At 35.9% G+C, this 18812-nt stretch overlaps 1 protein-coding gene and 1 long non-coding RNA gene across 7 annotated transcripts in view; one reads left to right on the top strand and one right to left on the bottom strand.

Annotated features, from left to right (window-relative positions):
- The window catches only part of LOC125657744 (centromere protein F-like), an 83090-nt gene continuing 64278 nt past the window's right edge, over positions 1 to 18812 (top strand). For 5 of the 6 annotated variants that reach the window (XM_056149101.1, XM_056149099.1, XM_048888499.2 and 2 more), the window contains exons 1-5: positions 1 to 196; positions 10973 to 11104; positions 11560 to 11637; positions 14700 to 14846; positions 15989 to 16159. In XM_056149101.1, the coding sequence (XP_056005076.1) occupies positions 101 to 196; positions 10973 to 11104; positions 11560 to 11637; positions 14700 to 14846; positions 15989 to 16159 (624 nt within the window). In that variant the 5' untranslated portion in view covers positions 1 to 100. The remainder of the gene's footprint in view (positions 197 to 10972; positions 11105 to 11559; positions 11638 to 14699; positions 14847 to 15988; positions 16160 to 18812) is intronic. The other variant, XM_056149102.1, reaches the window with a different exon arrangement.
- Positions 2399 to 3382, bottom strand: LOC130050127 (uncharacterized). Its single transcript, XR_008798533.1, has 2 exons — positions 2819 to 3382; positions 2399 to 2729 (listed from the first exon to the last, which is right to left on the bottom strand). It is a non-coding gene; the product is annotated as an uncharacterized LOC130050127 (long non-coding RNA).

The following is an 18812-nucleotide window of genomic DNA, read 5'->3' as shown; positions in this document are numbered from 1 at the left end:
TCAAACATCAGCCAGATTGCCTCTTCAGTAACATCTAGGAACTGTTGTAGTGAAGACCTGTTCTCCTTCCTCTGCCCAGGTTAATTTAATTAATTACGTGATGGAATCGTGTCGTTCTGTTAATTACTCGGATAATCAATTAATCCCTCCGTGTCACCTCCCCATTTATTCCACTCTAGGACACCTCATTAAAATTGTAAGTAAATATTGATTTATTGATTTCTTATTGATCAAAGAGTGATAGAGGAAGTGCGATACAGTTTCTCTTTTTTAAGAATGAATGAACCCAGGGAAAATATTTATATCAGCATCAACAGCATTATTGCAAAGCATTTATATTATATTCATAGCATATTATAAAGACGTGTGTATACATGTGTGTGTATATATACTTGTATGCACCGATTGTGACCGATCAGCAGGGGATGCTTACTCCTCTTAGACACCTACTCCCACTTCTTGTATATCCAGGGGTCTGTGTTTGGCCTACTCTTTATAGGAGTTTCAGATCACCGTTTGTTATCTTCACCTGTTTATATATGTATTTGTATAATTCTATGTGTGTGTATAGAAGAAGAAGAACTCAAACCAATGACACTGTTATAAATGTATACACAAAATTGTTGTATCTCTAAAACACATGTAGATCATGTGAATTCTAGAGATATATAATGATATATAAAGCACTAAAACCAATGACATGAACAATGAAAGTCGTCAACTTCATGGGATGACCCATCCCTTCGGCTTTCTCACAAGAGTATAACACAATAAAAAAGCTACCCTAAATGAATGAAATAATAAAGCTTTTGTCCACAACTACACAATATTTATGTGTTTATATATATTTTTGTTGGCTGAACTTCATGAAATATGTTTATATATCAGTCAGTAAGTGATTGTAACATGATCTCCATTTACTCCAACCTAATTAAGGATCAAATTAATTAACAAAGATCAGACATTGACTGTAATACATGATTATAGCTGAAGAAGTTTTCATCAAAGGAAATCTGAATATTAATAATCCTTGTTTTATTATAGCTTAAACATCAACACAAAAAATGATCCACATAGAAATTTTCAAAAAATTACCAATAAATTAAAACAGACATTTTAAAATGTTCATGTGTATGTTATTTTGTGTTTGAGAGAAAGTGTTCTAAATCTTTGTTGTCATTTTCTGCTAGAGACAGCGAGGGGGTCGAGTTGTTATGGTCATTTTGTACTAAACTGAAAATTTCAAATCTTAGACATTTTGTCATACCGTATATACTCACCTATAGGTCGGTTCGACTATAAGTCAGTTGTATATTTTGTTGGCTATTTTTTATTTTGGAGGGATTTGCCATTGACCCGCTTATAAGTCGGTATAACTTTTTTCAAGAATCTAATGTTTTCACCTCTGTTTTAAATACTTTCTGAACTTTGCTGATATTGATTCATTTTCTCAAAAAATCAATTTCAATAATATACAATTAAAATAAATAAAATCATTAAGATATGTAAATACTTGTACTTTATGCATATAATCTTAGAATACATGAATAATGATAATATGTCCAGTCAACGTTAATCATGATAATCGTCGTAGTACGAAGTTGTTTATAAAATACTCTACATTACGCTGTCCAGAAAAATGTTAATCTTCTTAGGATTCGCCTATAAGTCAGATATAGGGTTTTGGACCTATTTTTAACTCCAAAAAATCCGACTTATAGGCGAGTATATACGGTAGACTTTGATTGAGTAGGTAAAGTTTTGATGTTGAGATCGTGTGAAGTCATGGTGGTCATATTGAATTGCCCAGGGCAGAAATTGGCTCAAGTCATGATGGTCAATTTGTCCTGGACATAGGATAAAAGTCGAATCTGGGCCATCATGTCATTTTAAATCTATGTATATCCAATATTTAGAAAAATAGCAGTGAATTAATATTTGATAAGAATTCGGTATTTCTCACTATGCCTTCTCAGCTCACTTGAATTAGCACTATTGCAATCTAAATGTAAGGCCAAATAAAAAGAAAATACCCCACTTTGGGGTTCCCACCTTATGCGATGGTACTTGATTATTTGTTCATGATTCCTTCCTCCTAAGTTTTGTTTGATTTTTTGGCAGATTTTATTTTCCCTGTACATGATCATGCATATTTAGATCAGTGTTATATAATAATATTTACACTTGCAACTGTTTTCTCCTACATAACACTATTACGAGCAATACGTATTTATTTCTGGATAAATCTACGGGGTCAACAGAGGTCACGGCTGTGCGTATGAACATTTGTTAAAAGTAGGTAACAGGTACTACTTTTACTAAGGCAATACACATGATCTAGCAATCGCTCTCACTTACTACAGAAATCTTTCAATAGATGAAATCAACATCACAAAATGTATTTACGGTTTTATTTGTATTCCAAGCAGTGGACTTTCATCAATAATTGATAAAAGCATTTCTGTAAACAATGTCTTTAGTTACTAGCCTACTAGGCCTTTCGTCTGCTACAACTTCACCCTGGTCATCGGTGATGCGGAATTGTACCTACTGCTAGACGATGACATTAGGCTTTAGCAAAAAGGTCATTCACAGGATGTATGGCCGATAAGTCGTCAAAGTGCATTAAGACCTACACACCACACTGCTTCCGTGCCACAGCAGCCTAGGTGCTTGATGTCGGTTTCCAAGTTTATGTCGGGACATCGAAGCGAGGCGTCGTTAAAAACCTATTACAAAAAATTATCGAGTCAAAAGAAGCGTTCAGTGAGCTCATGTTTATCAATAATTACATATCCAAATCCAAACCGTCCCTTACCTTCGTGCAGTTCCACATTCTCTGCGATGTTCAGTTCTTTCCGGAGATTCATCCGAGCTGCGTCCTCTGTCCTGTCTATAAATGATTTGCCTACACCTGACGACTGCCGCCCTGTTCTTCATGTTCCTCCATCTCAGTCTTCTGTTAACTCCGTAATATCCACAGAATATCTTTCAAAGGCGGTCTTCAACGTCTTCACTTTTCAAAAGTCAAAGCGCATCACAACTTTTAAGTGTAACACTGCGCATCCCCGTTTAAATCATAATTCCCCCACCCCCTGAAATTAGACATATGGAAGAGTTTTCCATTATATACTCCCGAGTTAATGTATAAGTATATGTTGATATACTTGCTTTCTAGCGTCTTAATAATTAAAACAGTTCTTCATTTTATAGAACTTTGTTTTGTGTTGTCGTCATTTTGAACATCTATGACGCTTCGTTGTGGACGTCAACAATTTGAAATGTATGGAAACGTGTTGTTAACACAATTCAGTAATGTTACCGACCAAAAATGTAAATATAAGTAATAAGGTATCATTTAAAAATATTTATCGGGATATAAATACGGGTTGGTACATGATCAAATTTTCCATAAAGCCCTTTGGGCTTTATGGAATTTGATCACGTGACCAACCCGTATTTATATCCCGATAAATATTTTTAAATGATACCTTATTTCTTAACAATACTAAAAATGTTTGATTGCAGCTATATAATAATCCAGGATTAGTTTTGCAACCAGTTCTTAGGGGCCGGGGCTAACATATAAAATTTGACAACTATAAAATATGCATATGAATAGGCCAAAATATGTATCTGACCAATTTCAGGAAAGGGGATCTTGACTCGACTCTGGACCCCCCCCCCCCCCCCCCCCCCCTCACTCTCACGTATAGATCTACACTTGGGGTCCTACAGACAGTTTCTGTGATGAATCATCAGTCTGTAATGAAATATTGTTGTCTTAATTGATTGCTAAATTGTGCAAATGTGAGTAAATTCGTCTGCACATTACCAAGTAGATTAAATGGATGAATATTACTGGTGAGATGTCCTGTAATTAACCTGATTCAGTAGGTGAGGTCAGTCTGGGACTGGGTGGTACAATATGAATTATCATTTGCCAAACAGTACATATGTGTTACATTACCATGTAAACAAGATCTAGTCAACACGTCTAATGCTAGCTAGCTGTCCTAATGCTAGCTGTCTCTGATTCAGAGCTAAGTGTGAAGATCTTGGTGCAGCAGTTATTTTTTTTTATCTGAACTGTTATCTAGACATACACTTGGGAATTTGCATCATGAGCAACTCTCCAAAATCACGGACATGTGTAAATTGCATAACTCTTAGACATTTCTGAATCAGTGGAACTCATATTTTGATGCTCTTCGGGTTGTTCTAAAATATGAAAACGTCTTTGTATAAGTTGTGTCACGTTTGATTGTTATAATAGTAGAAATGTTCTGTGAATTAAAATACTGAGTTAACATGTGAGTTGCAAGCTTATGTTTGACTTGTAATGGTCAGCTAGCTGGGTTCGAGCGTCGGTGGCCAGATAGCTCAGTTGGTAGAGCACCTGACTAGAGATTCAGGGGGCCTGGGTTCAAATCACAGTCTGGTTCATTGCATTTTCACCCTTCCTGTTCCATTTGGTGCCATAGACTAGCTCCTGGAACTGAAAGGTGAAAATGCCTGCCAGGGGATTAAGATCCTGGGTTGATGTCTTCAGGTGTGAAGACAATTAAGGAGGGAGGAATGTAGCAGTCAGCTGGGTTCGATCGCCAGTGGACAGTTAGGTCAGTTGGTAGAGCACCTGACTAGAGATTCAGAGGGCCCGGATTCGAATCCCGTTCTGGTCCATAGCATTTTCTCCCTTCCTGTTACAGACTTGATAAAAAGTGATTTATAAAGATGCACATATTTTCAATGTAATATTGTGATTTGACAGCTATAGGTATGTGATGAATTGAAATTCAGGGGGTCCCCAATTTGACCATACCCATTCAATTGTGATACTAGTATGCAATACCAAAAGGTGTATAATCACTGGAGATTCGGGGATGGGGTGGGGTGGGGGGTGGGGTCCCCGCTTTAGATCGATCACTGTCCAATCCATTGCAGCAATATGTCTTGCCAGCAATTATAGAATGTTTCCCTTATTGAATGCTTCAAAATGAAATGTGTGTTATATTAAATAAAAAATCCTGAGACATTAACACACATACCTTCAAATACTCACTAAAACATCATAAATGATATAAAAAAAACTTTTATCATGGATATATTTTGATATACACTGGAAAAATTTAACCAAACAACCAAATACTTGGCAGAGTTCCTCATTGTAAGAGGTGTTCAGGATGCTGTGTGGGTTATACATAGTTCATTCGGATTGATCACTTTGCCAAAATAAACCTCTTGACATCTTGGAATCTGCTTAATTATTAATAATAATAATGTACAGCAGCTCCAAGTTTTCCTCATTTATTATAACTTTTTGATCAGATGTTAGAATTAATTAAATAACACACAGAATTCTTTAGATGAAAATTTAAATTTGTAAAATCATCATGTTGATTATAAAGGGGAGTGCCCTGGTGTCTTAATCTATAAAAGATATCAATATGATCATGAACTATAACATGTTATTGCAGTGAAGAAGTCAGAAGGGTTTGAGTTGGGAGAGCAATTCAATTTCTGCTACTTCCCTGATAGATTTTTCTTGCATTATCAATAAGCCCTTTTTGTTAATTTACTCAGACAAATCATACTGAAACCCCAGGATATTCCATTTTTATTAATTTATTAGCTCTTCTGAGCCGAAGGCTCAAAGAGCTAATCATATGGTCATATGTCTGGCGGTGCGGTGTGCGTCAACTTTTTGGAAAAAGGGCTATATCTCAAGAACCCCTTGGCCAATTTTTGTCAAATTTGTCACAGGGTATCCTTGGCCCAAGGGCTTTCATTTGTACTAAAATTAGGGTTGTGACCCTTTAACAAGGGGAGATAATTAGGAAAATGCAAACAAAAGTAGTGGTTGCTTAAAAATCTTCTCAAGAACCACTGGGCAAATTATCACCAAACTTATGCGTAAGGATGAGGATAGGTTGTAGATAAAAAAAATTGTTCAAGGCATCATCCTGGGGCAAAGGGTGCGGTCTCAAGGTCACTTCAAAGTTGACCTTAAATTTTGTTTTGTTAAAACTTTGATATTTTGCTTAGTATAAGGACTAGGATCATCAAATTTTGTCAGTTGATGCATCTTAGGACCTAATATCATGTTGTCTCAAAAGTAGGTCATGATGACCTACTTTTTGAATTTCGCAGGTAATTATTATTAAATGGATTTTGATGCATATCTTGGACACTTTTGAGCCTATGATCATCAAAAGTTGTCAGTTGATGGATCATGGGACCTTGAACTGCATCATGTAAAAAGTATGTCACCATGACCTACTTTCTGAATTTTATGGCTAATCATTTATGAATACATTTTAGGTTATTTCAGATACCGAGAGGTTTAGAATCATCAAACCTTGTAAGTTGATGCGTCTAGAGGCCTTGAAACATATTTATAAAAAAGTAGGTCACAGTGACCTACTTTTGAATTTTGTAGACATTCAAATTTCACATTTTCAATTTTAGATGCATATTTTGGACACTATGAAAGCTAGGATCATCAAACTTTGTCAGTTGATGCATCTTGAGTCTTCATAGTTTGTTGACCAAAAAGTAGGTCACCATGACCTACTTTTTGAATTTGACGGCTATATTTTAATATTTCAGATTCTATATGACTTACAATTATCAAACTTTGTCAGTTGATGCATGTTGAGTCGTCAGAGTGTGTTGACTAAAAAGTAGGTCACCGTGACCTATTTTTTAATTTTGACGGCCATATTTGAATATTTCAGATACTATTTGACTTACAATCATCAAACTTTGTCAGTTGATGGGTCTTGAGTCTTCAGAGTGTGTCGACCAAAAAGTAGGTCACTGTGACCTACTTTTGGAATTTGACGTTTATATCTGAATATTTCAGATACTATTTGACTTCAATTATCAAACTTTGTCAGTTGATGCATCTTGAGTCTTTGGAGTGTGTCGACCAAAAAGTAGGTCACTGTGGCCTTCTTTTGGAATTTGACGGCTATATTTGAATACTATTTGATTTGTCAGTTGATGCATCTTGAGTCTTCAGTGCGTCGACCAAAAGTAGGTCACCGTGACCTACTTTTGGACAGTTACATTTAAATTTTCAGGTACTATTTGACTTAACATCATCAAACTTTGTTAATTGATGAATCTTGGTTAGTGAGAATTTTTGCCTGTTCTACAATGTATCAGAAGAGCGATTCTAGGCCCATGGGCCTCTTGTTTCAATTTTGATAACACTTTACACTTTGTTACATTTTTTTATTATGCCCCTGGAATTGGGCATTCATGTAGTTTTTAGCTCACCTGAACTGAAGGTTCAAGTGAGCTTTTCTGATCACATTTTGTCCGTCGTCCGTCTTTCTGTCCGTCTGTAAACTTTTTACATTTTCGACTTCTTCTCCAGAACCACTGGGCCAATTTCAACCAAACTTGGCCAAAAGCATCCTTGGGTGAAGGGCTTTCAAGTTTGTTCAAATGAAGGGCCATGTCCCTTTCAAAGGGGAGATAATCACAAAAATGCAAAAATAGGGTGGGGTCATTTAAAAATCTTCTTCTCAAGAACCACTGAGCCAGAAAAGCTGATTTTTACATGAAAACTTTCTGACATAGTGCAGATTCAAGTTTGTTCAAATCATGGCCCCCGGGGGTAGGATGGGGCCACAAGGGGGGGATCAAAGTTTTACATACAAATATATAGGGAAAAACTTTAAAAATCTTCTTCTCAAGAACCACTAAGGCAGAAAAGCTGAGATTTACATGAAAGCTTCTTGACATAATGCAGATTCAAGTTTGTTCACATCATGGGCCCCGGGGGTTGGATGGGGCCACAATAGGGGATCAAAGTTTTACGTACAAATATATAGGAAAAATCCATAAAAATCTTCTCAAGAACCACTAAGCCAGAAAAGCTGATTTTTACATGAAAACTTCCTGACATAATGCAGATTCAAGTTTCTTCAAATCCTGGGCCCCGGGGGTTGGATGGGGCCACAATAGGGGATCAAAGTTTTAGATACAAATTTATAGGAAAAATCTTTAAAAATCTTCTTCTCAAGAACCACTAAGCCAGAAAAGCTGATTTTTACATGAAAACTTTCTGACATGGTGCAGATTCAAGTTTGTTCCAATCATGGCCCCGGGGGTAGGATGGAGCCACAAGGGGGATCAAAGTTTTACATACACATATATATTGTTAAAATCTTCTTCTCAACAACCACTGAGTCAGAAAAGCTGATATTTACAAGAAAACTTTCTGACATAGTGCAGATTCAAGTTTGTTCAAATCATGGCCCCCGGGGAGTAGGATGGGGCTACAAGTGGGAGGAGGGGTTCAATGTTTTACATACAAATATAGGGAAAATCTTTAAAAATCTTCTTCTCAAGAACCATTGGGCCAAAGAAGTTGACATTTACATGAAAGCTTTCTGACGTAGTGTAGATTCAAGTTTGCAAAAATCGTGGCCTCCAGGGGTAGTTGGGGCCATAATAGGGACTAAAGTTTTACGTGCAAATATATATGGAAAGTCTTCAGATATGGGCCAAGGTGACTCAGGTGAGCGATGTGGCCCATGGGCCTATTGTTTGTTGTTTGCCTAGCTGTGTTTGTCTGTAGCAAAAAAAAAACTTTAGCCAAAAACATTAACGTTGGTCATATCTTTTACACCATAAGAGGTAGAGCTTTCATATCTGGTATGTGTATTTCTTGTGGCAAAACATTTCGATTGTAACCATAGTCTTTGACCTAGTCCCACTTTGTTGTAATCCAAGGTCATCAGTGTTTCACAAACTCATTTTGTAGAATTTGATATTTGTAATCAATTACAATATAAAAACAAACCTATATCATTAATGAATTATAAACATTTTACTGGTGTTATCATTTCAAAGTGTTGTCCATAATTCAGGAATCCCCTCACCTGGGTCGAACTTTTTCTAGAGACAGTGTACAGATTTTTGGAGGCATTTGATCAACTGAGTTACTGCCCCTGTTTTAGTGGTTCTGGTTACATGTGAATTCAGATCAACTGAATGTTTTATGAGATGATACCAGTAACATCTTTTTCAGTGTTTGTATAGAGAGTTAAATTATCAGGCTGATCGCCACAGCCAGATAACACGTACAGCTATAAAGGAATTTAAATTGGCCTGCCTCAGAACTGAGTGAAATATGAGGTGTATATATATACATCATGTATATATATCACTATGTTTAAGAAATAAATCTGAATTTTGAAAATACATGTAGGTATGAACTGCAATGCTTCATGCTGGCATAATTCATGAATTGTGTATAAGCGCTTCATGCAAAGTATTACTGTTTATACCCTCATGTATTTTCAACATTGAAATTTATTTTTATGCCCCTATAATTCCAATGTTATTTATTACAATTGTTTTGATTGGACAAAAATAAAGCTGAACAAGAGTTTATACATCAATAAATCCAAAAACGCAATGTAGTCATACACGCCTGAAAACAAATAACATAATGCGGGGAAACTATTCAAATTTTTGCAATCGTTAATAAAGTGAATGAATTGGAATTATAAGAATCAAACATTCTTTTAGAAGAATTTATCGATGTGTAAACTCCGGACATTTTACTAACAAACTTAACATAAAAGTGCTTTGCACTTTTATTCAGTTTGTGAGTAAATTGTCCGGAGTTTACACATCGATAAATTCTTCAAAAAGAATGTTTAATCCTATAGTAACTTTTTAGTCTGTCCGTTTGCCTGTCTCTTTGTCAGCAATAACCTTAGCCTTGACTTTCAAATCGTCTGTGATAGCTGGGCTTTCATATTTGACATGTGTATTCCTTATTGTGACAAGACCTTTCTTTTGGTACCAGAATTTTGACCTCATGACCCTAGAGTTTGGAAATCAGTGTTTCATTAACACATCTTGTTTTTATTTACATTCTACTTTCGTCTCTGTCGGAATTCCAAGCAATTAACATATACGTCTATATCAATTTTTTTGAAACTTGGGAAATGTAAAGAATAATATATATCATTATGTAACTTGGTACCCAATGTGTAGCATTTAAGAGTCCATTTTTGGAATTTGGACAAGCAAAACATACACATAATTTTAGGCAAATGAAACTTGTGAGACACATAAGATGATACATACATGCAAAATACACAATCTGACCTCGCATGAGGTGTCAAGTTTTACTCAGTTAAACTAGAGTCAACTCTCATATCCTGTAAGAAAAATGCAGGGGGATTATATATTTCACTTTATCAAGAATTACTCTCTAGCAATTTTTAAAATAAATTATACATACTTATCAATAAGGTAATTCCTCCCCTCTAGAATTATCGGTTCAATCTTATATTTGATTGTTGATTCTTCAAATGATATATCTTATATAGTAACAAATAAAAATGATAAAATATAAGTATGTGCGGTATTAATAAATTTTTTATCAATTAGCACACGTATACCTGTTATCAACATCAGAAAATTACAAGTTTTCTTATACAGCATTTTCAAAATTTCACAGAAACTTGTTAAAACAATATACTACTATTCATAACAATTTCATGAAACTGTTCCTTTAAAAAATGTACAAAATGTTTGTGAAAAACAAAGGAAGTCCATTGCATAATGGACTTGATAAATAATTGGGAAAAAACCCAGAGTTACTGCCCTTGGATTCAATATTTTGAAACATATAATTGATCATTTATATATAACATAGACTTGAAATATTTTATGGTTAACAAGATTTTTTACAATAACTATTGAAAAAGACTCCAACAAAATTTATAGTCCTGTCATGCATGCATCTTATTAAGTCATTGACTTTGCAAAATATTATGACGTCACAGGTGGAACTACGTTAAAACATACTATAGTTAATCAAACAACTCAGTGTACACATATTTTAACTACAAGCTCTCATACTGCTAAAGGACGAAAGATAGCGATACTGCATTCATGGGACCAGAATGGGAATCAAGTTCTAATATTCGTTTTTCAGATAGAAAAACTTAAGAATCGAGACTATGCCGTGCCAGACATAAATGATGATTCTAGGTGGCTAGAATGTGATAGGGGCTGGGAACCAATGGAGGGAACTGGTGGGACCAGTCAATCCAGACAATTGTCTACTGTAAGGAGAGAGAGAGAAAGAGAGACAGAGAAAGAGAGAAGAGAGAGAAGGTAGAGGGAGACAGTGACAGAGAGAGAAGGAGATATGGAGACAGAGAGGGAGAGAGATTTTGTTATCAAATGTAGTCTATCTCTGAAATTGTTGTATTTTATTTCATAAGGTACATGTTCCAACAAACAATGAATCACTGTGTTGACTGTAGCAAAATCTAGAAATCTTGCGTACAAAATGTTTATGTATTACACTAAATGAAAATTCTTGATTTCAATACGAACATTTTCGAAAAATATTCTTTTACAATGAGATGATTATATAAGCATTAAATAAATCGCAAAGAAATGGATAAAAATATGCAAATCTTAAATATATTTCAAAGATAGTCACCATGCAGTACTTAAAAGAGAAAAAATCCTAAAACCCGACCAGTATTTCATATTTTGACACATTCCCTTCAGGTGGTAGGTACACTGGAAATGGAGCTCAGAAAACTACAACAGTCCAATGAGAGTCTGGCACAGGAGAACATTAGTCAGGTATGGGAACCAATTGTAGAGAACTAGATCAAAATGGTTCAGAGAATATTAATGCAAAATTGATGAGCATTAGTTGGCAAGTTCATGGTTTTTAGCTCTTCTGAGCCGAAGGCTCAAAGAGCCTAATGCTATGGCCATTTGTGCGGTGTGCGTAAACTTTTTAGAAAAAGGGCTATAACTCAAGAACCCCTTGGCCAATTTTTTTCAAATTTGTTACAGGGTATCATTGGCCCAAGGGCTTTCATACATACTAAATAGAGGGATGTGACCCTTTAACAAGGGGAGATAATCAGGAAAATACAAACAAAAGTAGTGGTTGCTAAAAAATCTTCTTCTCAAGAACCACTGGGCAGATTATCACCAAACTTACACATAAGGATGAGGATATGTTGTAGATTAAAAATTGTTCAAGGCATTACCCTGGGGCAAAGGGCGTGGTCTCAAGGTCACTTCAAAGTTGACCTAAATTTATATTTCCTTAAATCTTTGATATTTTAGTCATTATAAGGACTAGGATCATCAAATTTTGACAGTTGATGCATCTTAGGACCTTGTGTCAAGTTGTCTCAAAAGTAGGTCATGGTGACCTACTTTTTGAATTTTGCAGGTATTTATTTTAAAATTAATTTTGATGCATATCTTGGACACTTTGAAGCCTATGATCATCAAAACTTGTCAGTTGGTGGATCATGGGACCTTGAAATGCGTCAACTGAAAAATAGGTCACCGTGACCTACTTTCTGAATTTTATGGCTTATCATTTATAGATATATTTTAAGTTGTTATTTCAAATACCGAGAGGTTTAGAATCATCAAATCTTGTAAGTTGATGCATCTTGAGGCCTTGAAACATATTTATAAAAAAGTAGGTCACAGTGACCTACTTTTTGAATTTTGCAGATACTCAAATTTCACATTTTCAATTTTAGATGCATATTTTGGGCACTGTAAAACCTAGGATCATCAAACTTTGTCAGTTGATGCGTCTTCAGTCTTCGGTTTGTGTCGACCAAAAAGTAGGTCACCGTGACCTACTTTTGGTATTTGACAGCTAAATTACTATATTTCAGACACTATTTGACCTACAATCATCAAACTTTGTCAGTTGATGCATCTTGAGTCTTCGGAGTGTATCGACCAAAAAGTAGGTCACTGTGACCTACTTTTGGCATTTGACAGTTATATTTATATATTTCAGTCACTAATTGACCTACAATCATCAAACTTTGACAGTTGATGCATCTTTAGTCTAGGGAGTGTGTTGACCAAAAAGTAGGTCACCTTGTCCTACTTTTGGAATTGGACGGTATATTTATATATTTCAGATACTATTTGATCTACAGTTTGATCAGTTGATGGGTCTTGCATGTTCGAAGGGTTTCGACCAAAAAGTAGGTCACCTTGACCTACTTTTGGAATTGGACGGCTATATTTATATATTTCAGATACTATTTGACCTACAGTCATCAAACTTTGTCAGTTGTTGGGTCTTGCATGTTCGAAGGGTTTCTACCAAAAAGTAGGTCACCTTGACCTACTTTTGGAATTGGACGGCTATATTTATATATTTCAGATACTATTTGACCTACAGTCATCAAATTTTGTCAGTTGATGGGTCTTGCATGTTCGGAGTTCGCTGACCAAAAAGTAGGTCACCATGACCTACGATTGGAATTTGACAGCTATATTTCAATATTCAGATCCAAAAAGTAGGTCACATTGACCTACTTTTTTTGAATTCTTAGGATTTAACTAAAGATTTAGAATACTAAGAGGCTAAGAATAGAAGTGGTGGGGTTGTATAATTTATCAGAAGAGCGATTCTAGGCCCTTGGGCCTCTTGTTTTTTTTCAGAATTATTAAAACAGTTTTGTGCATTATGTAAAAATCACCACAAACATTTCAAAATTCAGACAATCTATCCTGCAACCTTTTGTTGTAATTTTGACATACAAAGTTTTTGAAAGCAATGGCTGAAACATTAATTATTTTATGGCAGTAAATAATTAATTGCAGAGAAATTTTATTTTCACAAAATCTATCAAAGACATTGGTGATGGCAGCCTAGTGGTTCGGATTTTTGCTTTGTAACTTGGGAGGTTCAAGGTACAATTCTTGATCCCCGGTGCTGTATCATACTTAAAACGTTTAACATGGGCAGCAACTGTACATATTTTTTCACCAAGTGCCCAACATTTATAAGAAGTGAAAGTCATGGGTCTCACAATATGACTAGTGTAGCGGTCAGCTAGGTTCGATCACTGGTGGCCAGATAGCTCAGTTGAGAGAGCACCTGACTATAGAGATTCAGGCAACCCGGGTCCTAATCCCGGTCTGGTCCATTGCATTTTCTCTGTTCCTGTTTCATTTGGTGCTGTTGACCAGCCTCTGGAACTGACAGGTAAGCCTGCCAGGGGATAAAGATCCTGGGTTGATGTTTTTAAGTGTGAAGGCATTTAAGGAGGGAGGAATGTAGCTGTCAGCCGGGTACGATTGCAGGTTGCCAGTTAGCTCAGTTGGTAGAACACCTGACTGGAGATTCAAGGGGCCCAGGCTCGAATCCTGGTCTGGTTTGTTGCATTTTCTTCCTTCCTGTTACACTAGAAACAGAGGTCCTGTGTTGTGGTAGGCGAATTGAACCCTCACTGCTACAACCTTCAGTGCAATGCATAGGTTAAAATTTATGGCGATTCACCTAAGCAGATGAAATCTCTGCAGTGTATGAGTGAAATGCAGTAAATAAGTGTTTTATTATACCGAGGTAGACTTTACTTTTGTCGGACATACCAAAATGAAGTAAACTAACATTCGGCATTAGCCTAGATGGAATCGACTGAGGTGATCCAAGTGGTAAACTATCAGACTTTGACGTCACAGAAAAGAAACGCGGGAAAATATAGCATCCGGTAAATAGTTTCGAGACTATTTCCATCTTGGGTGAGATAGTTCAGAAACTATTTCAAGGCTAGTGTTATCCAGAAGAAATAGCAAATTCATTCATCTAACATTTATATAGCAAATACATTCTGAGGTATAATAAATTGTTATATGTTTATTTTTAGCACCACAATATAAAGGCCTTGGAACAGAAACTGAAACCACTCAACGAGAAGAACAGGAGGTTTCTGGAAAAGAATATGGAGCTGACGAACATTAACCGCAGTCTGAAGGACCAGCTGCAAAATACAGTAGAGGAACATAAGAAAACGGTAACAATTCTAGAATACGGGTAACTGTAAATTGTGATCAGAATGAAATGTTCCATTTCAGAGTAATATGAAAGCAGGCTGTAGACTAAAAGATGTCATAAAAGTCATCCACGGTTGATGTATATGCCAGTAATGAGTTTTTAGTTCACCTGTGCTGAAAGCTCAAGTGAGCTTTCTGATTGCCTGTTGTTCGTCGTTGTCCGTCGTCTGTCTGTCTGATCAAAGTTTTACATACAAATATATAGGGAAAATCTTTAAAAATCTTCTTCTCAAGAACCACTGAGCCAGAAAAGCTGATATTTACTTGAAAGCTTCCTGACATGGTGCAGATTCAAGTTTGTTCAAATCATGGTACCCGGGGGTATGATGGGACCACATGGGGGGATCAAAGTTTTATATACAAATATATAGGGAAAATCTTTAAAAATATTCTTCTCAAGAACCATTGGGCAAAGAAGTTGTCATTTACATGACAGCTTTCTGACATAGTGCAGATTGAAGTCTGTAAAAATCATGGCCTCCAGGGGTAGGTTGGGGTCACAATAGGGACTAAGGTTTTACATGCAAATATATATGGAAAGTCTTCAGATATGGGCCAAGGTGACTCAGGTGAGCGATGTGACCCATGGGCCTCTTGTTTGTGATTGTGATCATTGTCTCAGTGACCTAAATCTATAGGATATCAATTTGACCTTGACACATGACCTTGTGATTTCAAATTAGCAGATGGCTTCTGGTGATTTTTATCCACCTACATATTGATAAACTGTACGTCAACTAAAGGAGTCTTGAAGATACCAGGCCCTACTTTCAGGCCTTAATGTTAAGCCCTACTGCATAGCCTTATGCCAGGCCTTATTATCAGGTCCAAACACCAGGCTGTACAGTTGGGTCCAACAGCCAAATCCTATGGTTTTTCTATGGCTTTTCTACCAGGTTCAGCTATCAGGTCTTACCATTAAACTCTACTTCTAGACCCTACTGTCAGGCCCCATTGTCAGTCCCTACTTTTGTGCCCTAGTGTCACATCTACTGTTAGGTCCATTATAAGGCACCGAATAACTTTTATAGTTTGATGAATAGTACATGGTTACGTCTTTTATCCCTTCCATATTAATTTGGATGATCCATGCTCTTTATAGAAGGACCAATGTGACCAGAATAAGAAGAGAATAAAACAGCTGATTCAGCAGCTTTCTCAGGAGAAATTGGAGAAGGGAACACTAGAGCTACAAACCCAGCACTGTGTGGAGCTGAAACGGAAGTGTGCTGACCAAGAGAAGGCCCTGGAGGCTCTAAAACTTAGTGTACAGGTAATAAAAAAGGGCCAGGCCGACCGAGAGAAGGCCCTGGAGGTTCTAAAACTCAGTACACAGGTAATTAAAAAGGGGCCAGGCTTTATAGAAATCTACAGGGACTCTTGATTGGTTTAGTGTACAGGGACGGGCCCTGAAGCGTATTACTACACCAGTGGAATTGTGAACATACACTGGACAGTTTAGAAATGAATGTCTTTATTGGGGAATGAATGTTGATAGGTTTGAAAAGAATGGTTCTAATCAAAAACAGAACAATTGAAGACAAAGAATGATGGTTTGGGTTGATAACAGAACACTTTGGGTCAAGATGAGAAGGAACAGTTTGGCCTCAATTTCAAATTCTGCTTTTTCTGACTCTTTTGGCTTTTTTTACTTGTATATACTGTATAGAAATGATAAAGAAAGAGAGAAATTGAATTTCCTTGCCAAGTTTTTAAGAATACTTTATTCAAATTATTTCATCATTTTAAAGTGGAATAAACTGGCATTGAATAAAAGTGAATTATATAAAAACTGTACATTTACAATTCACATGAAAATATTTATATGTAATTCGTGCACAACAATTTTTTGTTGAAATTTCTGTAGAGGTCACAGATTCCAGATTCTGTCTGAAAATTACAAACTCCATTTGATGTCTGAAAAATTGAATTTCCTTGCCAAGTTTTTAAGAATACTTTATTCAAATTATTTCATCATTTTAAAGTGGAATAAACTGGCATTGAATGAAAGTGAATTATATAAAAACTGTACATTTACAATTCACATGAAAATATTTATATGTAATTCGTGCACAACAATTTTTTGTTGAAATTTCTGTAGAGGTCACAGATTCCAGATTCTGTCTGAAAATTACAAACTCCAGTTGATGTCTGAAAAATTACTAACTTAGAATTCTGTCTGAAACTTGCTTACTGCAGATTCTGTCTGAAGATCACTAACTCTAGATACATCTGTCTGAAGATCACTAACTCTAGATACATCTGTCTGAAGATCACTAACTCTAGTGACATCCGTCTGAAGATCACTAACTCTAAATACATCTGTCTGAAGATCACTAACTCTAGTGACATCCGTCTGAAGATCACTAACTCTAGATACATCTGTCTGAAGATCACTAACTATAAATACATCTGTCTGAAGATCACTAACTCTAGATACATCTGTCTGAAGATCACTAACTCTAAATACATCTGTCTGAAGATCACTAACTCTAGATAATCTGTCTGAAGATCACTAACTCTAGATAATCTGTCTGAAGATCACTAACTCTAGATACATCTGTCTGAAGATCACTAACTCTAGTGACATCTGTCTGAAGATCACTAACTCTAGATACATCTGTCTGAAGATCACTAACTCTAAATACATCTGTCTGAAGATCACTAACTCTAGATACATCTGTCTGAAGATCACTAACTCTAGTGACATCCGTCTGAAGATCACTAACTCTAAATACATCTGTCTGAAGATCACTAACTCTAGTGACATCCGTCTGAAGATCACTAACTCTAGATACATCTGTCTGAAGATCACTAACTATAAATACATCTGTCTGAAGATCACTAACTCTAGATACATCTGTCTGAAGATCACTAACTCTAAATACACCTGTCTGAAGATCACTAACTCTAAATACATCTGTCTGAAGATCACTAACTCTAGATAATCTGTCTGAAGATCACTAACTCTAGATAATCTGTCTGAAGATCACTAACTCTAGATACATCTGTCTGAAGATCACTAACTCTAGTGACATCTGTCTGAAGATCACTAACTCTAAATACATCTGTCTGAAGATCACTAACTCTAGTGACATCTGTCTGAAGATCACTAACTCTAAATACATCTGTCTGAAGATCACTAACTCTAGTGACATCTGTCTGAAGATCACTAACTCTAAATACATCTGTCTGAAGATCACTAACTCTAGATACGTCTGTCTGAAGATCACTAACTCTAAATACATCTGTCTGAAGATCACTAACTCTAGTGACATCCGTCTGAAGATCACTAACTCTAGTGACATCTGAGTGGTTAATGCTCTAATTTGATTTTGTTTCAGATTGATGAATTACTCAATCATTCAGAGAATATTCCTCATTTCCAGGAAGTTGATTAAACACCCCTTTGTGTTTTAACTCTCATTGCATGTACTTCCTTAGTGTGAGCATTTGTGCAACGTGATTTGCACAGAAATGAAAAATATCTTGTTATGTCTTGTCTTTTGACCTTTTGCAATGGAGGATAGTGAAATTGAGGTAGTAATCATATTTTTAGTTCAGCTGAGCCAAAGATTTATTGAAATAATGGACAACTGTATCGTTGTGGAGTGATAATTGTCTTTTTGACAAATTATCTGTAAATGTATGATGAGTTGATAGTGTTATTTTGTTATGTAATACAGGCATTTTATGTTGAAAGTTTGATTTTTGTGGTAATTTACTTTATACTTATGGGTTGTATTCAATAGAAATAAAATCTGGTACACTTTTAGATATGTAGATCAGTTAAAGTCAGCATTGTGCCTTGACTTTATTAACTCTGTCAGCAAGAGATAGTGTTTTTTGCTTGGCTTTGTTAGTAAGTCTGTCAGTAAATGTTTTCTGATGTTTATAAATGTGTTTGTGTGTATTTGTATGTAGAC

This window comes from Ostrea edulis, chromosome 9, assembly GCF_947568905.1.
Source record: "Ostrea edulis chromosome 9, xbOstEdul1.1, whole genome shotgun sequence".
NCBI lineage: Eukaryota > Metazoa > Mollusca > Bivalvia > Ostreida > Ostreidae > Ostrea > Ostrea edulis.
Note: the sequence above shows the minus strand (reverse complement) of the source record. Positions and strands in the feature narration are given on the sequence as shown.